The sequence below is a fragment of the Corvus kubaryi genome, unplaced genomic scaffold, assembly GCF_017639235.1.
Source record: "Corvus kubaryi isolate FWS band 111438036 unplaced genomic scaffold, C.kubaryi_AGA036_p1.0 69, whole genome shotgun sequence".
In the NCBI taxonomy this organism is placed as follows: Eukaryota; Metazoa; Chordata; class Aves; order Passeriformes; family Corvidae; genus Corvus; species Corvus kubaryi.
Window position 1 is genome coordinate 1,009,979 of NW_024582057.1, and position 24,011 is coordinate 1,033,989.

The following is a 24,011-nucleotide window of genomic DNA, read 5'->3' on the forward strand; positions in this document are numbered from 1 at the left end:
CTTCATGCCTTCGCTTCAACATCAGGAGCTCCCAGCAGGTAACCCACATGGGCACTGTGGCACGTTTTAGACAGGGGTTCATGAGGGTCACCCACCTACCAACCAGGACTTGCTCACCACCCCCAAAGCCCAAATGAAGCACAAGACAAAACTAATATCAAGATTTAAACTTTAAAATTAGACAACTTTCATCTATTTGATTTCTTAATCCAATCAGGGCAGTCACATTAGTCAATTTTAATTACCTGATTTCCTTCCCAAGGAAATGGATACAAGTATTGCTTTGTCTACCCAGACAATAGTGCTGCCTGAGGCTGGAAGTCCTAAAATGCTTGGGAGAGAGTCAAGATCACTGTGATCAAAATCCTTCCGCCCTCTCCTTACATCTCCATCAGAGACAGGAGAGCCCCGAAGGATCAGTTATTTTCCTGAGCAGGGGCTTGGCCCTTTACACCACTTGCTTGAGTGGAAAGCAGCTGTTCCACAGTCATCACCAGCCAACTGAGATATTACTGAGTGAGGAAGCCCCTGCCAGCAGCCCCTCTGCTCTCCCCCATTGCTGGGCAGAGGTGCTGCTTGGAGATGAGACAATGAGGTCTATATATATGCAACTGAAGAGAGTCACTCACCCCAGAAATCCTCCTTTTCTGCCAGGAATCATTAAAAGCAGTTTCTGCTAGCTGTGGAAATCAGTCATGCTCTTCTGGAGCAATGAGATGTATCATCTGGGTATTGCTGGCTGCCAGGCTCAGTTCCAGCATCACTGTCCACATGATGCCCCTTCTTCCTTCACACCAAGCCAAGTTTTGGGGCAGAAGATTGTGTGAAATGCACAAAAAACCATTGTTTCCTTCATAAATACTATCAACGCTTCCTAAAAGAACTAGACTAGGAATTATTTTACAATAAAAAGATCATTTGTAGGCCAGGGACTAAAGCACTACCATGAACTAGGTCAATCCCATCATTTGTTACTGTTCAAAAGTACAGTAACAGTGGGAAGAGAGGGTCAGGGCGGAATAATCATTTGTTAACAATTTTAATAGTAAAGCTTTATTGGTTTTCCCTATGGATTCTCATAGTTATTATAGTGAAATTAAGTGTTTTTCCTCCAAGTGAACTCTTGCTAATCCTTTTATTTAGGTTCAGAGCTACAGTACATGACCCTGCAAGAACATTCATCTGCAGTCACAGCTGGAGCTGCAGACTCACTGGCTTGAAGGAATTAATTTCTTTGCAAGGCAGAAGCAACTGAAAAGCCAAGGGCTTATCTACAGGAAAACCTGAATTTCACCAACTTGTACAAAGAACAGGACAAACCAAAAAATCTGTGATCAGACACCTCATCAATGAGCAGATGTGAAAAAACTCTGGCACATTAGAGGGATACAATTTGGTGGGGGAAGGAACATTCTGATGGTTTGTCACAACACATAACAATCTAGCCTTAAAAAAAAAAAATCTGAATTTTAAAACCAGATTAAATTTCATTCCAATGAACTGCCACCAAGAGATCATTCAGACTTTACAGTGCTCAACCCCAGCCACCCAGGCTTTCTATTATCTCATATCATTGACAGTAACTTACTCACTTGCAAGACTTATCTGAAAACAGTTATAACATTACCAAGTGAAAACCCTGTTCTTGCTTCACCTTGCTTGTCAACTTCTCAATCCATTTTCTCCCACGTAAGTAAATAACAATAAAAGTGTGAAGAATGCTGGAAAGTCAGACTGACTGGGCATAATAGAAAATATTGTCACCAAAAAAAATACTACAAAGTAGAACCATGGCCATCAGGTCAGCAAGTGTAGATACTGAAACAGGTAATGAGCAGGCAGAACTTAAAACATGAGTGACAACCTGCACTTGGAACCCAAAATCTGGATTTTCTGCTTTTGACAGTATTCAAGAAAGTACTTCAAAAGCAGTTTTTAATAGTTTAATTTTCTCAATATAAAAAAAAAAAGGAAAAGAAAATTTGTAAAGCAGTGTTCAGATTCAACACTTCTTACAAGAAGCCTTAGATAAGCATTCATCAGATGCATCACGCTCCTGTTTGACACAGAATGCAGTGAGACATTATTAACTTGATCGCACATGGGTACAGTCAGCGCCTTTCTAATTATCTGAAAGTTTGACCCATTAAACTGATCAGAAATATTTGTATATCCACAAGCATTCACAGCAATTTATTTCAAGTACATTGCACTGAAATGTTTACTTATGCTTTCTGAAGCTGAGCATCCCTGACACTTTTGAGACCTCAATATCTTGAATTTTTCAAATCATTGCTTTCCTAATCAAGAAATATAGAGACATAAAAGCTCCACTTAATGAAAATAATTTAGAAGCAGATTTTTTTTTTTTTTAGGAGAATTTAAGCACAGGAAACCCAGAGTACTTTTCATTCTCGCCCACATTTTAATTTAAATATTAAACTTGGTTACATTTACAAGAGATTTCCAGCACATTCTATATGAGAAAATATTACAGTCACACTGAAATTCTTACAAGCCTCTGAAACAGCATGAACAGCTCTTTACTAGAATTGTTAAATAAGTAGCAACTGTCAATGAAAATTTTAAAAACCTAAATAAATTTCAATTAATTTTATTTAGATATAGGATTTTTATCAGTATGGAGTGAAAATATATTTAATTAAATCACACCAGTGATGGAGCATTCTCATTCCACATTTATTTTATCCTACTAGTGCATTTAGCATAGATGCCCTCAACAGTTTGTTCTCAGAGACACTACTTAGATTATTCAGGTCAGACTTCTCTGATTAAAACTATTACATCAGCATAGGGCATCCACTAAGGAATCCACATGCAGGAAAGAGCAAGTCCTGTGCAGCCTTTGGAGGCTTTCCTGCTGCGGTCTTCTAGGATGAGGAGGACAAGATTTCAGCAGTAAAGGCCAAAGGGAACACCAAGCCCCTTCACACTAGAGCTGGAGGGTGGGCTGGAGCTGCCAAGGTTACACAGATCCTTCCTCCCACTATACAAAGAGGTTCCCTTCTAAGCACTACTTGCTAAACAGCTTATTCCTTAAGAGATATCTATCAATATAAATTCATATTACACTAACATTGCTACGCATGTTGCAATCATCAGCTGGCAAAGAATGATGCAGTAATGCTGTTCTGATGTTTTTTGCTCTTCTAGTGTTTCTTAATACTGCTGATTCCCCCAAAGGAACAAATTCCCTGAGCAGAAGCCATCAGGTTACACAGATTAGAGTGGCCTTTGAAGATGAGCTGTGCCAACAGCATTTAGAAGTTAATAAGGATGTGAGCAATGAAACCAGAGCTTGACACAGAAATATTATGGCTCTCCAGCAGTAACCTGGCTGACCTAGTGGCATCACATTGCCAAACAGTCAGAAAACTCAATCTTTGTTTCTTTAAAAAGGACCAAAAATAATAACCAGCCTTCAAGTTAAAAGCTGACTTAATTCACTTACAAAAGTCATCATGAGCTGTAATGGCACCACCTCCCCCCCGTTTTTAATTTTGTTCTTTTCATTATCATTATCCCAGGTGGCTTCCAGGAAGTCCCTTGCAAACTAGTCACTTTTATGAAGATGGCCTATTTTAATCACAGTCCCTTGACAAGAACAGCTAATTATCTAACTTTTCTGTCTGAACTACCAGATGGCTTTAGTTCTGTACTTAACTTGCTTTTAGTTTTCAGTGACTAGTGATCTTTGCACACTGGAAAATGTCAGGGATTACACAGAACAGAAATAATACCAGTACCTCAGACACACACAGGATAGAAATGTATGTATCTACTGCATTCTTCCACTAAAATAATAAAGTTATTTAAGATGGCAAGCATCTGTCACATTTTCTTTTCTTATGGGACTCCCCAAAGGTGTGCCAGTAGGTTTTTGCTGTTATTGCATTGTTTGGTTTTTTGTCTTTAAACAACATTAGCATCCATTTCAAGGGAAGCAAGTGGGAGTTCTCACGTTGTTCCCACCAACCCCTTTTGCACTGTCCCAGTTGTCCTCCTCCTGAGACCCCACTTTTGGCTGCACCTACTAGCCTGAGACAGCAGGAAGCATGTCCACACTGCATGCCGTGGCCCAGCAGACCTCGGGACTGAGCATCTAAGCCTGGTGTCCCATGGGAATACACAAACGCTCAAGTTCAGGGGGATGGGATTGCAAGACTGTCATCACTGACTGCAATTAGCAAGTACAGCTTCCATGTGCTTGCTAAGACATGTACCAAAGCAGGCAGATTTCCACTGGTTCCAAAAGCAGGAGTTTAGGTGGAGTTTGAGAGCATCCCTGTGAATAACATAAAAAAAAAAGGAGGGAATCTGGCCTGAGTGCATTGGAGCAGTATTTTCCCCTGGTGAGCACTAGGGAAATACAGCTGACTCTGACTAAAGACAGTGGAGATCAACCAAAAACAACGCCAAAGATCAGCCAAGTGAAGGAGTTTTGTGCACAAGACATGGTACTTCAGGAGGGCAAAACCCACTGGATATTAACTATAGCAAATATATCCCTCATGAGTCATGCTCATAAAAATACAGGAAATTTCCTCCTATATTCTTCTCACTATATTTAAAATCTAGAGCTCATTACATACACCTATTCTTCACTGCCAAAAATCTTTTTTCCAAGCTGTAGCAACAATGCAAACATTGATTTGGTTTCTTCTATTGGTTACAATTTGTGTGAATAACTGTAGCCACTCAGTGATATTGCAACATTCACTACAAAATAATTGAAGAAGCCGGACTTGAGAAAATTCTTATGACTCTGACAACACAGAAGAAGCTTTAACTTCTTTAAAAAAAAAAAAAAAAAAAAGAATAGAAATTGAGTCTATTGTCTCAATACAAAAACAAATAAAAAAGCATTGATAGGGAAGAAACACTCAAGTTTCTACAAAGGCACCACAAGTAACAGTAAATAAGATGTAAAACAATTTTTTTTTTTTTGGTGTCTATATATCTTTAGACAGTTGGTCACTTTTAACCACCTGCTCTAAAAGCTTTAGGATGTATTTCTAGAACAAAGAAAATACCATCACATTCAGAAAGCAAATTTTAGTCATATTAGATCTAAGAACATACATACTTAATTTAATTACACTAATAGCAAATCTGAAGGAAGAATCACTGTTTTTTTAAAATATAGCTTTTGCTATCAGTTACTTCTGTGAATAACTAGAAACAGCAACATTATCATATTATCATAGTTTATACTATAGCAAACACCATCAGACAAGTGTCCCTGGGTACCATCACAGCAACATTAGGGTGCCTAAGCGTAAACAACAATCAGAGTTTTCTCAGGTTTACAGCAGTGGCTCTGGGGCAGAACAGCAGAAAAGAAAGGCTGGCTGAACACCTGCCACTCCAGTGGCAAAACCGATTTTTGCTGGTGTAATGGTTGTTACAGCTTCCATTTGTAAGGCTGCTCACCTCTGAATTCATCATGGCAAGGACGCTCATCGAATCAGTGGAACACCTTTAGACTGACGAACTTGGAACAGTTCTCAGATTTGGGTCTGGATTCCAAAACTGGTTTGACCTTCTCAATCCTTAGTGGAAATTACGTCAGGTTTCATTTTCTGCCACTAGAGACCAAATCAAGCCAGTTCTTGGAACAAGTACTCCAATAGAAAACCAAAACAGAAGATTCTCCACCCCTTTAATATTTGCTTGAATGTATTCATGAGAGATTTATACATGCAAAGCCTCCCAAACTGAACTATAATTTACATCTGTAGATTCCATAACATTAATCTTGTAACAATCACACTGTAATATCTATTTTTAGCGGTTTTGGAGTCAATTTAAGAGTCAGTGTTGAATGTAAGAGGTCTTGGGAAGCTGACTTGTAACGACAATCTCTAGTTATACTTCACAGAGCCCTAGATCCTCCTGAAATGGAAAACAAGGGTAACTATTGCCAAGAAAACTAGGTTTGCTTGATTTTTCCCACATAGTGCTGTTCAATGCTCAGTTAACCACAGAATCACAGAATCAATGCTACATCCAGTCTTAAACACTTCCAGGGACAGTGATTTGGCCACCTCCCTGGGAAGCCCATTCCAATGCCCAACCACCCTTTGTGTGAAGAAATTCTTCCTAAAGTCCAACTTAAACCTTCCCTGGCACAGCTTAAGACTGTGTCTGTCCTCTCGTCCTGTCACTTCTTGCCTGGGAGAAGAGACCAACCCCCACCTGGCTACAACCTCCTTTCAGGCAGTTGAAGAGATCAACAAGGTCCCCCCTGAGCCTCCTTTTCTCCAGGCTGAATACCCCCAGCTCCCTCAGATGCTTCTCACAGGACTTGTGCTCCAGACCCTTCACCAGCCTTACTGCCCTTCTCTGGACACGCTCCAGCATCTCAACATCCTTCCTAAACTGGGGGGCCCAGAACTGGACACAGCACTCAAGGTGTGGCCTCACCAGTGCCAAGTACAGGGGAAGAATCACTGCTGGCCACACTGTTCCTAATACAGGCCAGGATGCCATTGGCCTTCTTGGCCACCTGGGCACTGCTGGCTCACATTCAGCTGCTGTCAATCAGTACCCAAGGTCCCTTTCTGCCTGGGCACTTCCAGTCACTCTGTCCCCAACCTGTGGTGCTGCAGGGGGTTTTTGTGGCCAAAATGCAGGACCAGCCTGGGCTCTGAGCAGTTTGTAACACTGCAGCATCTGTTGCCACTCCTCAGTTTGGTTAAATAAGTGGGGGAGTGACTTCAAGTTATGATTTTAAATGAACATGTCCTGGATTGTCTAGCTTCTGTCACATAGTCATTTGCCCAAGCAGCAGCAGCATGAGAGAGATCTCATCTGCCTGCCCTGTCCTGGCTGCCCAGGCAGCCTTGGCCAAGTCAGTTTTAGGCTACATCCCATCCTGAGCTCAGCTGCACATCATCTCCTCACCTAGAGGAACCCCTAGCTATGTCCTGCCCTAGTGCTGGGATAAGACCCCTCTCTTTTCCCTACATCTTGGTTCCCACGGACCCGGAGGGAGACCAAAAATAGCTGTAACATCTCTGCAGCAAGCCCTGAATGGCAAACTTAAACACTGCTTGGGTGTTCTGTAACTTCAATTTCCCACTGAAACAAAGAGCTACCTCACCACAAAAGTGATATAAAGTTATCATATATAATAATAAACACAAATAACCCAATCAATAATGCCTATATAGGCAAATATTGACAAAGGGCAACAATTTCACAGAAGCAACTCAAGTACAGAGTCCTCCTGAGTCATTCCTCTGTGGGATTACTGCTCCATGGTGGCTTTCTTTCAAAGCCCTGACTATCTCACAGCATCTTCTCATGCATATGCATGTTGCCAGTGTCCATTCTGCAATCTGAATCACTTCCTGTCTGCAGCTTCATTAAGTGGAAGCCTCCTAAAAGAAAAATGAGGGGGTGGAGGGGTGGGAACCTCAGGGGAAAAAATATTTACAGCTAGAAAACACAAGGACAAAACTCTTTTTCTTGACAGAGACTACTGCATATTTAAAGCACAGCAGATAACACCTCTGAGAGCATATATAAACAATTGCATATTAATACAAAGCATTTCCTTCCTTTTTTCATGAAAGGAGTCATTTGAATAAGACAAGAAATAATTTCTTCCTTTTATGTTCATCCATCCTTGGTACATATCTGTGCACCATCATTTAAGCATTAAGAGTATACACATGGTATATAAAGACCTGTGTTCCTGCAGACATTCATAATATCATGTAAGAACTCTGATTAACAGCCATATCTTAACATCATCTAATAAAATTACTAACATGGGTGATATACAACAGTATCAGAAGGCCTGCAGATACAGACCAGCTTGGGCAAGTCACATGAGTGAGTTATCTTTAGTACTGGAAGGAACTGATGAGGTAATTCCTTCAGTAACTTATCAAAGAAAAAAAAATATACAGCTTTAAATCCTAACTCACACTTTATCCCACGTAGCAGCAGGAGGGTTTTACTAATTGCAATCTGCAGAACATATGGACTGGAATACATCCCATCATCCGGCACCTCAAAACTACAGGCATTAAGTCACTAAGCTTTAGCACACTGTTTACAATTTGCCTTATGAATATGTCACTGCATTTTACATTACTAAGGCATACATGTAAAGAATAAAAAGAAGCTTTATTGGTTGCAACTAACACAAACATCAAAGACATACAGTGCAAAGAAATCCATGATTACCCTGCCTTTCCATTGAAGCTAAGCAAGGACAGTGGCTTTACAACCCCCTTTTTACACAAAACAGATTCAGAATCTTTTTTTTCCTGCCTTCACATTTCCTGACTTCATCCTTGTGTAAGGAAGCCTGTGAGCCTTTGAAGCCTCCACCCAAAACAAACATGAATCTTTATAACTTTTGTAATCTGCTTTTTGGCCACCCAGTGAGAATCTAACAGGATCCCTTGTTTGAAGGCCACCACAGAATAATACTAGCAGGAGAAAAGAAAAAGAAGATGAGATCCAAACATAATCATTACATAATATTTTACTAATGAAGTATAAAGCTGCTATAATTTAAACAGCATGTTAAGATCTTTATTAATCAACTTCAAATAAAGGACTATATTCATCAATTTAGCAGAGTGAAAACAAAACAAGCAGAAAATAATTCTAATGTTTGAACAAGAATTCTAAAAATGACACATCTCTCAGATAAATAGGCAGTATTATTGTAAATTTTGAAACCTCTCCTAAACAGGCATCCCCTGGAGACACATCAACCTGTGACTGACATGGTTCCTTCCAAGAATAATCAAGCTGTGTTACCAAGAGCACACACTATGCAGGACTGTGGTGTTGAAACCCCAGACCAAACACTGAGGAGAAGCTGCCTCAAGTTTCTGGAATCCCAGAAACATGTTTTGGGAAGGCTCTCTCACCGCAACCACCATCCCTGGTGCAAACGGAACAGTATAGCAAGTGTTGGTGCACAGGTGACAATTCATTGCCAGAGGGATGCTTCCTTCCATCCTGAAATAGGTTATGCCTCCCCACAATTTTAATCTTCACTCTAAAAAAACTATGGATGGAGCAGTACAGCTAAAAAGGTATTAGCTGTCCCATTATCATGATCCAAAACTGTATTTGGCTCCTATTTATTTCACACTGTCATGATATACAACTTCACAGCCCCTTTTTATCTCCCCTCCATTCACATTTCTGAGAGCATTTTAATTTGCAAGGAAGTTTTCATTCTGAAGGATTCTGAAGTTACTTTCATATCATATAGGTTACTTCTAAAGAAAACCCAGATGTAATTCCAGTTTAATGTCTTTTTGCTACCAAGTTATGCACCCCTGGGAAATCCTTCAAACAAAAAACCATAGTCTCGGGATTTTTCTTATCAAAAACAACCTGTAAGTTTTAGATATTTCAAACTCTTCCATGTAGTTTGTCTTACATTCATTTATTAGCACTTTCATTTATCATCCCACAGCTGTATTTCAAAATAATTTTTAAAAGAATACTCAGAAGTGCACTGCTATGATATATTGTAACAGTTACTTATTAATTACAATCATTAACTGCAAAGGCAGAGATACTGAAATAACGCTCACGGTGAAGCATTCTCAGAAAAGAAACAGAAGAAGCACTGATCAAGACATATGGACACATATCTGTCTCATATTGGCTGCTTTGTTTTTTCTTCACATTCATATGAAAGTTGCAAAGCACGTTTCTGCCATTACTCTTAAGGAAAAACTGAAAAAAAAAAAAAAAGGAGTAGAAACACAGATCAATATGTGGAAGCTCTGTGGTCCACCTATAGCATTCCTTCCCAGCTCACAAACTGTCAATATAATACAGGAAAGATTAGGAAAAAATTGCACTGTTTAAGTGTTCTGGAACTTTTCAGAAAATTAAAGGATATGTCCTGAGGAAAAAGCACCCTAGAGATTCAGGCCTTTTAAAAACATTCTCCTTTTCTTACACCTTCTGATTTGACAGCATCTCTTCACAATATGAAATCCTTTGATCTCCACTTATTTGCTGTGGCACCTGCATCCTAGGGCTGGGTTTTCTTTGTTTGTGGTTTTAGAAAATCATACTCTAGAAATACACTGAAGTGTCCAAAAGGTCTCCTAAAGTACAGAAAACCAAGGTTCCTGAAGAGAGGAGGAAAAATACGCTGCTAGACACAGCATTTCTGCAGTGAAACAGAGCCATATGCACACATAATACAGGTCACACCAAAAGTGAGAGTGAGTGGCAATGTGAAATAGCTCCACAGAAATGAACACTGCAGTCAAAGAACACATTTTCCAAATCAGGGCAATGAATATTTGATCCATAGTGACAACTCTGTTATTTTTTAAAGTGTGAGAAGAACTTTATGATATAGTAAATGTATCCCAGCTCACACGTTATCTCATGTAAGAAGGTTCTGGGTATTGAATGAGCCAAAGGTAGGAAATTGCCTAAAGGTGAATGTACTGCAATGCCCTGATGCAAGCAGCCAACAACGGCAGGGCCCAGAGCCCTGGAATCCACTGACGCCAGGCAAGAATGCATCTGCAAAATATATCTGGGACCACTCAAACCTCCAACCCCAAAATACCATCAACAGGAAGTTTGCTGTGAGGTGCATTTCGGTTTGCAAAAAGGCAAATTGATACAATATTTTGTATCTTCAGCTACCTTCACTCAGTGCTACAGATCATCTCACAGGACCTATCTACACGTTTAGCAATTATATTCAAAGAATTGCTAGAAAATAAATAAAAATCTTACCAACATCTTAAGCAGAAACATATCTTGAACTGTATTTCATAATGTTTAGGATTTTTTTTGACAATTAATTAAATTTTTTTTAAGCAGGTCATTGTAACATACAGTAAGTACCACACCCTGTGAGGAGACACAGTACTGGGGAAACACTACTGCCACCTTTTTTCCCCTACAATGTCTGTCACTGCCATTCTGGAAACAGGCATTGCTCTCCCTTTAAGACAGTGCTGCTCACAGCTCTCTACTTAGCACATGGAAAGAGGAAAACTTTCCTAAAGGAAACATCTTGGATACATGTAAACTGCTGAGAATTTAAGAAGGATACACTACAGAATTACCAGCTTTATTAAAACCTGAAAATACAGAATGGGCACCCAGCAAGAGGAGGATAAACTTGTCAATTTCTCACTGTATTTCCATTTTTTCCAAATTCTACACAAAGAATGAGGGATTCGGTACGACCCACTTTGCTGCTGCCTCATCTTCCCTCCATCACAAGAACAGTTCAAGTGAAAATAATCCCTTCTCACTCACTACATATTCTCTGTAAAGCAATACATGAGCTGAACAACCCACATCATCACAGTGAAGATACTGAATGGTTATCTTTCAAACTGAATCTTTTTCTGCTAGACTTACACAGTGCTAGATACCAGTTGCACGGAAAATTCTAATATATATAACATCTACACACACGTTGTGTACACACACACACACTTCCCATGAATAAGAAAGGCCTTCTGTGAGATTCTGGCTATGCACAAGCATTCCTTCCCTTGCCAGTAACCAGCATGTAAAATAACTCTCCTCCCCTGAAAATTTCTTTTATTGGGATATTTGTTTCGAATTCATCCAAAAAAACTGAATCAACTGACAAATCTGAAATAGCTAAACTGCCATTTACAACTGCAATCTGGCTCTGGTCAAACATTTATTATTTTTATTTGCAGAAGATCAAAATTACTTTCAGAGTAAAGCACTTTTTCAAAGGCCCTTGGTGTGAATTCAAATTATGAAAACTCATCACTGACAACATTAGTATATTCCTTTCTGTGAGATCCAGTTCTGCATTCCCCATAGAAAGTACATTAACCTCTTAAATAAGCAACCTATATAGGCTTGCTTCCATCTGCTTGTAAGCAGAATAATTCAAACCTGGAGGCTGGAACCAGCTGCTGTCTTTTAAAGAAGCATTTGTTTCATCCCAACATCCTTGTCGATAAGATAAAAATAAATATTCTCACAATTCAAAAATCTCCTTTCCTGAGTCACGGAAAAAAGAATTAACCTTTTATTTCCAAGAAAGCATTCATCAATCTTAAGAGAATGGAACAGTAATAAGAAAATTCATAAGACACTAACAAAATTAATATGAACTAAATATGCAGCTCAAAAAAAAAAAATAAATAAAATAAGGGATGTCTTCGGTATTTCCACAAACCACCTTGAAATAGAAATTGGTTTTTGGGTTACTTAATATTGTGATTTTGAAAGGGAAAAAACAAAAAACACCCAAAAATACTCCAACTGTCATACCTGATATTCACAGAATAGTAAACTTTTTCATAAGGTAAGACCATCCATCTTCTGTACCTCCAAGCAAGGATTCCATATACAGAACATTCCATGTATTTTGACCACCAGAAATGTTAATTTCTACACCAGAAGTCACCTAGCTATCCATCCTACACCACCACACACAAATTAATCCAACACCACCACACACAAATCATCATTTATTTTAAAACATTATAAGAAAAGAAGTGGCAATGACTCCTCCAGAAAGAGCTACCAGAGACACTTCTCCAGGGTGTTGATGTCCTTGGGAACTCCTCCTCCCACTCACAAACAAGCAGCAGGAATTAGACAGCATTTGCTTACTTGGGGGAGGCATGAGGGTGCTGAGAGCATTGGGAAAGTGGCGGGGGAAGCATTCAAAGTGGTTTTAGCTGCTTTTTGCATGATTTGATCCCTGGCAAGAAGCCTGAGAGCAGCTGCCACAGTGCGTCAGCTCCCTGAAGACCTGAAGTGATCTGTAGGATCATGGTTTGGGAATCTTTAGACCAGGTCACTGGGAAAAGCCATTTAATAATGGAGTTACAAACCCCAGTCAGCGATGGCATACAGCTTTAAGCAAAAACATCCTTTCTAATTACAGCTGTGTTTGCACTCCAGTTAAACACTGACATTTAATAAGTCTCACACAAGAGGGTCCTAAAGAAAAACACTCACTAAATATTTGTTTTAATTTAAATACAGTGTGACTCAGTTTTGGGTAGGTCTCATCACCGCTAACTGGAATTCCCCGCCAGGTCAGGGACCGGTGATGGAAGCGGCAGAGCTCAGCAGAATGCCCCACGGCAGATCCAGCCCAGCGCCTCTCCTTCCCACATGGACTCTCTGTGAGAACAGCTCGGGCTGGGCTGGCTCTGCACTAGCTCATGCTCAAATCCGCATGAAATCATCCCTGAAGAGGCTGCTGGGTACCGGGGGGGAGGAATTCCGCCTCTGCCCCAGCCCCCAGGCAGACGCTTCTGCCCTCTCTGTATTCTTCACAGCACAGCAACATGCTGCAAGTATGAAACCTCCTAGATTAATAATGAGAACAGGGCAACGATCTCCCTGGACTGCATCCATTTCACGTGAACTACGAGAACTTGGATTTATTTCAGTAATGGAAAGGAATAAAATGCAAGGAGCAAGAGGAGGTTTTCCACACGGGCGTTCTACATCTCCAAGGAAAGAATGGGGACAAAACCCATGCTGAGACATTTCTGGTGCATGGTGTGGGCAAAATTTCTAAACTTTCAACCTTTTTTGCATTTTCAACTTTGTGCACTTAATAGTATTCCTCTTACTGATTTTACACAGTACTTTTATTGTGCTCTTTTATTATGCTTAGATAAATCTACATGATTGGCACAGAGCAAACATCCTCACCTCACAGGAGATATGCACTCAGGTTCGAATGCACACACAGTGAAAAAAAAAACCAGACACTGGGGAAAAGTTGGCAGAGTTTTTGGTCACAGTTTTATTTATAAGCCACTATGTCCCAGATGCAAGCCACATGCATCCTATTTCCAGTGGTGTCAGTGTATCAAGCTTAGCCCTAAAATTACTAGGTTAAAGTAAGTATGGGGTATTTGCTTTCCTAAAAAATGATGCATTTATTTAAGGCATTAATAACTCACACACATGAGAAAGAGGAAGGTACTCACCAAGAAAGCACAAGAACTGTTCCATAGGTCCTATCTCTATCACACTGTTTCTCTCCTCTTTTTGCTCTGACTCTTCAGCCGAGGAATTGCCAAGGGTATTCGTTACTCCTCCGGCAGGCTACCAGCTTTGAATGCAAAAGCCTGATGGAGACTGTTTGGAAGATACCTATAATGCACAAAAAGGCCACAGACCAGGTACAGAGAGGTCCAGGCTAACCTGTAGACTCTTTTAATACTGAGTGACTCCAGGCCTGCTGCAACTAGTAAGGTGAGTGGATACACAAAAAAAGAATTTCACCAATGACAACTTCTATATGGAACAAATTCTTTTTCCCTTTCTGACACTACAATATGCTGCTTCTTTTACCTTGTTTGATAAGGGTTGCCCCCCCCAAAAAATGTCTGAGACCTACCCCCTATTACTGAGGAGACTATTTTCATAAACAAGAAAAAAATGAGATAAATCTATTTTAACCACTGCTTTAGTGAAAAGGAAAGACTGGATAGAAAAGTTGACTGTCAAAAATTGCTGCATATGTCAATTTATTGAGAAGGATCAAACAGACAAAAGTAAATGCAATGGGGACTTCAGGATCTTAGAATGGTAAATTTTGAGAAACCAAGGAAATTACTGAGGCTGTCCTCAAACACAGAAATACCTCACTTGAAAAAGGCAAATGTTATTCACACTCCCATTCCAAGCAGGAAGGGAAAAAATGGTAAGGAAAGATTGGAAGCTTGCCCGGATGAATAAACACTTCAAACAGGATATTGAGAGGAAGTCCAGACTCCACAAAGAATGAAAAGATTAATTAGGAAGAAGACAATGTCTCAGGGCTATGAAGTGTTGAAACTGTAAAAGAGGACAGAAGCTCAGCCAAAGGGAATTCAGCCCAGGCAACCCAAAATGAGTTTGCCACGCATATGAGGATGACTTCTAGAATTTCACTGTGGCTGCTGACTGATTCGGGAGTGCTGGGAGCCAGGCACATGGACAGAAAGACTGGGTGGGAGGGATCCCCTCCCCAGCTCCTCCCAGCCCAGAGTAATTTAGATTTACATCTACACAGCCTACCAATTCATCTAAAGCAATTACTCTAGATGCACCTTTTCTCTCATCAGGTGAAGAGAAAGGAAAGTCCAGTTCCACTGGACTGAAGTGTCTCCCACAGAGCTAAGTGAAGCAGACTGAAGTGCTGTAAATGACACAGACAATTCCAGAAGCAGAGAGGAAAGGTGAAAGACAACCACTGCCTGGCCATTTCTGCCATCACACAAACGACACAGGCCAAGGCAGTCAAGCTGAAAGCCTCGACAGGTCACAGGCTCAGCATGGCGACTGCCAGAGTATTTCTGATGCTCACAGTGGGCTCTGGCTACTCCTCCAAGCAAAAGAATCTGCTGCATCTTCTCCCACTCATTTCCTGCCAAGCAGGAGGCCACAGGGCCCAGAGAAAGTTACTCTAGATAGATATTTCCATAAACATAAGTTATAATGTCTCTTCTTCACAGGGCGCTATGAAACAAGGGAAATAAAGATGCACTAGTAGCCCCTTTGGAGCAATAGCTTTCTCTACTTTCTCCTCTATTTTATTATAGTTGCAGTACCCATAATATTTCTCTCCACACTTCGCTCCCTTCATAACCAAAACATAACAGTTTGTTAGACAAAGCAGATTTAGAACCATACTCATTTCATCTTTTATCTATCCCTCCATCCATGTACAAAAACACATTCCATAGAAAACTTTTGCTTTACTGGGCTCTCTAAGTATGTACATATATATACTGGGGGGAAGGCCTGATGGTGATGTGGTTAGGAACAGTTCCTTGTCACTAACCAAATCATTCCTGTAATCCTTACCCAACAACAGATGACACAGAACACAATACAAATCTGACTGTCTGATGGAAAAAGTTAACATGGAGTATCATTTTTGGCAAAAGAAGAGTACTTTTGCCAGTGCTAGTTTGGTCAGCTCAACAGGCCCCAAAATAAAGAGATACATTTGCATATTCACTATGCATGTCAACTCAAACTTTTTAAGGATTAAAATGGAAGCTGTACCTGAACTTAAGGATATATGGAAACAGGAGAAATGCAATATCCTTATTGAAAACAAGAATACATCTCATTTCTTTAATGCATTTGAATGCTTTTACGTGAATACAAAACTGACATTAAAGTCCAATGTTGCTGCAGGTGTCAGTCAACTTTCTGTGATTTCTCATTAAATCATATCTCATTTTATTAATTTCTTATTGGACTTGATATTTTCAGATTTTCCTAGAAAAATAACTCCGCAATCAGTCAATCAAAAATATTTTGAAAGACAGTAATTTACAGAGCTTTGTTCCTTTGGGGCCTAGGAGCATGCCTGCCATGACCAAGGTGCATGCATAAAAATTGCTGCAAAGACACAGCCATGCATCAGCTGAACCAATGTGATTGGTGCTCCCAGAAACTCAAAGCCTCAGACACACTCCACTCCCTCCAGGCAGCAGGCTTTGAAACAGTCCATGAAGGTCAATAAATATCTGGTCTCCCCAAGCCTAAGAAAAAAAAAAATAAATTCAAGAATACGACATCCACAAAGCCATACTACCCCAGCTGAAATGGGCTCTCAGACACTGAAACCATTTTGCACTAAGAGCAGCAGAGAAAAGGGAGAACAATTTCAAAATCTACCTTGAATGGCACTCAGAAGTAGACAGTCAAAAAAAAAGGAAACCACAAAAACATCACACAAATAAAATAAAAACACACATACACTTGTAAATAAACAGCATGTTTTACAATAGCATCAGCTCCTGTGGAAACTGTGGTAAGCAGCCACTGATGGAGCACATTAATGCAATATCAAATGGCAGGAGCCGACAACTGTGTCAGGGCTCGTAAGGAAGCAAAATCAGCTCAGCCTCTTCACCGAGGAAGGACTAGAAAGACATAGTCACAGGCCTTCTGCCTTTGAAGCACTTCACAGGACAGTGCTCCAAGCAGAGCACCTATAGATGGAAAACTTGTGGAGTGGGAGAAGAAAATGCAAAACAATTAGAAGAAACCTGTCATTTCTCTGCCAAATGATTTCCTATGATCCAGCAGGTATCATCTTAACCAAATGAAGTTCAGCTACTTGGTTCTGATAAACTCTAGCCCTGCCAAGGGTGCAAGAAAGATGAAGAAGCTGCAAAAGCAGCTGGTCTTGTGCTAAGAAACACAAGGAGAGGTGGCACAGAGCCACAAACAGCCTCGGAGCTCTGCTGAGTACCATGGGCAAATTACAAAGATTGTTTTACCAGTTCCGGACCTTGGCACCTCAGCAATTACCTACTTGTCCCTGAGCAGTCAAAATTAAGGTCAGACAAAGTGATGAAGGTAGGAGAGCTTGCAAAAGGATAAGAACAAACATAGACCTGGAATTTTCCATACAGGGTACCAGTTCTGAACCTTTCTTCTAGGCTTGGTGCATGACAGAACATATCTGTCAGCATCTCAAATAACTGTGAAGATGATATTGATTTCAATGTATTTCACTGGAAACCTGAGGGAAGGTTAATGATTTGCTTTTATTGTTGTTTCCTTATAAAATTTTGATCTGAACATCTGGAAGGAGTTATCTGTTTTACTTTCATTTTCTCATCCTCTTGTACCTCCTCTAAAAACCAGTGGTGTACAACTCATCTACAGAAATATTTAACAAAAAATGTAAGTTTCACAAAAAGGAGTCCTGCAAAAATATGAACAGAGGAACTAATACAGAAATTTTTCTTCAGGAGTTTTTCCAGGATTCCTTTGAGAGGAACACAACCCAAGTTTTTCTCCTGTGATGAGCAGCACCCTTCTGTAGACATGTTCTGCTCTCCCCATAATATTACTTCATCAAAACTAAAAAGCAGAAAAAAATGTTACTCCCAAAGTCTGTGTATCAGCTCTGTACTAGTCCATTGGTAGTAGGATTTAGTCATGAAACCTGTATAAAATCCAACAGAGAAGTAGATTAAAAATTTCCAAAGACTCGAGCCTATGCATTTAAATTACTGAACTAGAACTAAGAGAGATGATGATAAAGAGTCACATCTAAATAATCCTCAGATATTTCAGCCACTCTAGCAAATATTTGCTGTTTCTATAAATCTCCTCTCAGCACCTGTCAAGAGTACAGCCAGCAACATGGGGAAATAAATACATTCAGCAGGCACAGATTTCCAATAAATCCAGTGAATTTGGGAGCTCACTAATTCCCCTCTACAAGCAAGAAAAAAAATTTACTAAAAACCTTAATCTCCCATGTGCTGATACAGCACTTCCCAACTCCAAATCACACTGAATTTCCCCCAGCTGTCAGCACTGAGCTCAGCAGGGGCATCAGCAGGGGAACAAGGGCAGGAGCAGGACTTAGGGAGCACAACATTCACTACGCTGAGACTGGAGGTTAATGCTGAGAGACAAGAAGTCATAGTGGGAGGAGGAAAAGGAAGCAACGCATCAAATCAAAGCCACACATTTAAACTGGCTTGTTCTTCCCCTTCTACCCATCCTTTAAACATCCTTTTTTCCTGGGTTGCATCTTTCACCATGTGAAAGGGGGGGCAGTTGTTTGTTTTCTCCAATATTTATTTATTTATTCTGCTGGCATTTTACTCTCCTCAAAACCCTTGCTATTAAAAGATAATGTATTTCTTCAGCTGAGCCCCAGTGTCAAATCTCACACAGGGGACCTGAACTGCTATTTTAAAGCAAGCCATATTCAAGAAAAATCATTAAAAGGAGACACAAATAAGGCCCTGTTGGTGTTTACAACCATGTTGTATTAATGCTACTGTGTCTCCTGCACCTGTAAAGCCTGATACCATTTGTGTCTACAAGCCACTATACTGCCACACAGCCAGAAAGTCTGACAGAGCTGCTAAACCCCAGGAGGAAAAGAAAAAAAATTGAGTAAGCAGGTCTCTGTGTAACAGATAAAAGAAAACCTGAAGGCTGCAAGATTTTTTTACTTTTCCTTAACACCACAGAAGAAAAGCAGTATTTTCTTGGTTGAATTACACACTCTCATTTCTTCTCTTACTCTGATTTCTCTAGATCTTTATAGAATTATACAATCCTTTAGGTTGGAAAGGACATTTAATATCATCAAATACAAGTGTTAACCTAACACCGCCAAGCTTCCCATTAAACCATGTCCCCAAGCACCCCATCTATACATGTTTTAAATACCTCCAGGGGTGGTGACAAACACTACTCTGGGCAGACTGGTGCAAATGTGGCTACCCTTTTAATGAAGAAATTTTTCCCAATATCCAATCTAAACCTCCCCTGGCACAACTTGAGGCCATTTCCTCTTGTCCTGTCACTTGTCCCTTGGGAGAAGAGACCAACCCTCACCTCCCTACAACCTTTCTTCAGGTAGTTGTAGAGAGTGATGAGGTTCTACCTGAGCCTCCTTTTCTCCAGGTTAAACAAACCCAACTCCCTCAGCTGTTCCTCATATGATTTGTGATTCAAACCCCTCACCAGCTCTGTTGCCCTTCTCTGGACAGCTCCAGCACCTCAATGTCTTTATTGAAGTGACTGGCAGAAATTAAACACAGGATTTGAGGTGTGGCCTCACCAGTGTTGAGTACAGGGGGACGTAGTAGGGAGTACTTCTGCGGGCCACACTATTGCTGATACAGGCCAGGATGCCATCGGCCTGCTTGGCCACCAGGGCACACACTGGCTCATGCTCAGCCACTATTGACCAGCAGCCCCAGGTCCTTTTCTGCTTGGCACCTCTCCACCCACATTCCCTCAGCCTTTAGCGCTGCAAGGGCTTCTTCTGAACCAAGTGCAGGACTCAGCACTTCACTTTTTTGAGCCTCATACAACTGGCCTTGAGCCATCAATCCAGCCTCTCCAGATTCCTCAGAAGAGCTTTCCTACCCTCCAAGACCAACATTCCTGTCCAGCTTGCTGCCATCTGCGAACTCACTAAGGGTGCCCTCAGTCCCCTCATCAAGATCATCAATAAAGATATTAAACAAAACTGGCCCCGATACTGAGCCCTGGGGAACAGCACTGTGGCACAGAACACAGGCACTGATGACATCCCTCTGCAAAAATTACTGGGGAATGGTTGCAGAGTACAGTAATGCCAAAAGTTCTGAGCTACCTCAGAGGAAGGAAAAAAAAATTAATGTGGTCAGAAACAGCCAGTCAGTACTACAGGCTACAGATACAAAACAAATAGAGTGCAGCAAGAGTCAGCTTTTGACCCCCCGTCACTTGTGTATTTGCATCCTTTCCAGTCAACCTTCCTCATTTCATAGCCATCCCACTACAAATACCTTCTGTGTCTGTTCAACATCTCTGCCAAGCTGACCTCATGCTCTTATCAAAGAAAAACATTTCAAGAGAGTTTAGCTGTTGAGTATTCACCTCCAGATCCCAGGAAAGGCTATGGCCAAATTCTCTGTCTGACTCACAGGTTTATTTGAATGCTTTGCACAAGTTTCTTCAGCCAAGGCAATGGAAAAACACTTTGGAAATCCCCAAAGGGTGGGCTTGTGCGCCTCAAATGAAGCTTGGCAGAATTAAAAGGCCCGGTGTGTCCCACATGCCTGCCACCTCCTGTGCCTGGAAGCCCATGGAGATGTATACTTTCACCATTAACTTCCACACACCAAGAAGACCTCCTTGCTTTTTCACATATTTCACACCACAATGTGGTTTGGAGAGAGCATGAGGAGCCCCAGACAAAGGGAAACTGTGGGAGCCTGTGGCCCGTAGGAAGGGGTGAAATGGAATCTCACCAGCGGCAAGATGTAAAACTGTTCAACACGTGCTGGCAGGCCATACCTGGAGCTCCAGAAAAAAGATGGCAGCAACTTGAATAATTTTCACTAAAAACAATCCCAAAACAAAAACAAACCAAAAAACCAACCAACCAAAAAAAAAGAAAAACCCCACACAAACAGTCCCACTGACAGGGAGAAATGCTAAGTGTGCTCCATGGGCCACTTGGGGCTCACAGATGCCACATCAGCTTCTCAACTCCACAGTCCTCCCCTTCCTGAGGGACATCAGACCCACAAAAATGCATCAGAACAGCACTTTTTTGTATTGTGCCACTTAACAGAATAGCACCCAGGATTAACTCAGCCAGGGAAAAACACTATGGTTTATCAGGTCAGGACACTCCCTAGGAAGAAGACAACATGGTTTCCATTATCAAACTGCTTATGGCTTTTAATCCTGTGATAGTCAAAAGTCAAAATATATAAATAATAAAACTAATATGAGGGAAGGAACAAAGCCCTTGAGACAGATACCTCACTGCATGTCTGGACTAAATGTAAAACTGGCACCCTGGCGGCTTTACATCCACTTCACAACCAACCACCGTGACAATGAACCCACATGTGGTAGGAAACAAGCCTCATATGAGATCCTCACATTGTGTTGGGCTGCAGGATGTTAAAAGAGTTAAAAATTAAGGCATGCATGCATTGGTGTGATATTAGTCACTGTGTCACTTGTTCCACCAGTAGCCCATTAGACAGCAAAGGCTGGAAATCAATGAACACAAGCATCCTGTTCTTAATTTAAAAAAAAATATATATATATAAACTTTTTAAATGTGTATGTATGTATAAAAACACACTTCTTTTAACAGTTCAAGTTTTTCATTAACGAGTCTTGTTTCATCAAGCAGTAAGAGCACAATCATTTTGACTGCATAATTTTACTACAATAATTTACATTACCACCACCCCAAAAAAAGTTTAAAAAAAAAAAAATCAATGACAAAATCAAGACCAAAACAGCCTATAACTTCAGTTGAGATGATTGTATACATCACAATCCCTCAGACTGAAAGCATTCGATGTGAATTTGGCAACAGCTTTCCCAGTGCATCTCATTTATAAGCTTTGACAGGCCAAGTTCTGCAAGCGAGAGATTTGTTGAAATTTTACTCTTCTAATGTTCCTTCCAGCTGACAACATGGCTACACAGATGAATTCTTTCTCACGTTTATTGGACATACTTCACTTTCAAAGGAGCCAGGTACTGGGAAGTAAATCAATAGGAGCATCAGCTGCCTTCCTCTGGGCATTCCCAACTGGTCTCCAGAATTTCCCATGGAGAGGTAAGGAGTTTACGCCTGACGATACATGGCAATGAAGGAAAACAACCTCAAGAAGCTGACCTCCTCTCACTTGTGTACGCTAAACACAGAGCAAACAAAACAAGAGCCTCAAACAGAAGTATTACTGCTAAAAATACTTTCACTCACCTCAAATAAGATTTCCATGGAATCTTCTACTCTGCACATAGACACTTCTACAGTAATATGGCCTTTTTCCTATTACTACAAACAGAACAGCATAAAAATTTAGCAAACCACATATATATTAAGATTTACATATCATCACTTTCCCATAATTAAAATTGAGTGGTTCAGGAAACTATTCTCGCTGCAAACCCCTCCTTCACGGATCTTTGATGGAATCCTGCTGCTTTTAGAAAAATACTGGAATTAATATTTAATCATCATTTAAGTAGAACCCATCAGAACAGCAACCACTTTGTTCCCAGGTAATAAGCAACACAAATTCTAATCTGGGGAGCAACTTCGGATTGCCAATACAAAAATAGGTAGCAACAGCAAAAAGGAGGAAATATAAAAAGGAAGGAAGAGGAAATATTAGTACTTTTTAACAAGTGAGGAATTAGGCACAAAAAGTTGCAAGAAAGGATGAAGGCATCATGAAACATACCCTAAATGGAATTTGAATAAGAGGTAAGGAAAAAACATGCAGCCAGGAAGTGGACAAAAGCAATTTTTAAAATATGAATCTCCTACATTTGCAGAGCTCTTTTGCATATGTCACCCATCAAAACAAATGTAGTGCAACAGAGACTAAATGCCTTCAAGCTAAGCTAATTATCTCTACCTGTAGCATCCCATGGATAAATTCTGCGTTACTGACTATAAAATAGAATAAATTTAAAAAGAACAGCACTGTTATGGTAAGCATCACCACGCTGAAACACTGCACTGAATTCACTGCTATACTAAACTCAAAATTGGTTCAAAGGGGGAGGGGAGGTGTCCCCAATGAGGAAAAATAACAGCTGAAGTAGACTTTTTTATTCATACAGATTTCAATGCATTGCCTAGAGGCACTCTGCATCATAGAATCAGTAAACTACAGAAAATAAGTGTTGCAACCAAAGTTTATTTAAAAAGAAAGCCTTTTGTTTTCCAAAGTACTAGGCCATTCTAGAGGTTTCACCTTTTCTCTCCCTCCACTGTCCTGCAGATTATTCAGAATAAAGTAAATTTCAAGCCTTATTAACAGTAACTCTTCTGATCATGTTTTCTTGTTATTAGTCTATATTAACTTTAGAAAAATTGTTGAAGGTTCGTTTTCTTTTCTGAAGCTGCTTTGAATGCGGCGCAGGTCTCAAAGAAGATAAGCTGCTTTATCTCACTTTTCCAGGCACTGAAAAGAATAAGGACAAAAAAGCTGACAGGACATATCTGGGTAAATTATGTACACTCCCACCACACACCACTTGGAAACAAGCAGAATCTGGCCATGGAAACATTCATCAGTACTTCATTTAATAGCATTAAAACACCATTCCTTAAAAAAAAAGGGAAGGAGAAGAGACAGTGCTCAATGATAACACTGTTAATATATGAAGCTGCATAATCTTACCACGGTCACAGTCAACACAGACATCTAAACACTGCACATTCATATGCATGGAGACTCCATTTACTATATAATTTGTCTTTAGCCTAGAGATTCAAAGCTTCGCTTAGAAATAAATGAAGAGTAATGACTTCTCGTGAACTTTCCCTAATTTGTAGCCAGTTAATTTCCTCCTCCTGGTGAAAGTCTGTTGTATACCACACATCCTGCTTCAGGCTATCGCTGAGATGGGAAAACTGTGATTCCTTTCTTCCTATCAAAGATTTTAAAACCAGGAAATACATCCGTTATGAATTTTTAAAGAATAAAACAAATATT

The 24,011-nt window shown here is 40.3% G+C and overlaps 1 protein-coding gene across 14 annotated transcripts in view; it reads right to left on the reverse strand.

Moving 5' to 3' along the window:
- LOC121674672 overlaps positions 1-24,011 on the reverse strand; it is a 300,378-nt gene that overhangs the window by 221,799 nt on the left and 54,568 nt on the right. For 4 of the 14 annotated variants that reach the window (XM_042049184.1, XM_042049181.1, XM_042049182.1 and 1 more), the window contains exon 3: positions 22,265-22,339. The exons of the other annotated variants lie outside the window; for them this stretch is intronic. In XM_042049184.1, coding sequence (XP_041905118.1) covers positions 22,265-22,303 — 39 coding nt within the window. In that variant the 5' untranslated portion in view covers positions 22,304-22,339. The remainder of the gene's footprint in view (positions 1-22,264; positions 22,340-24,011) is intronic. 14 annotated transcript variants of the gene reach the window in all.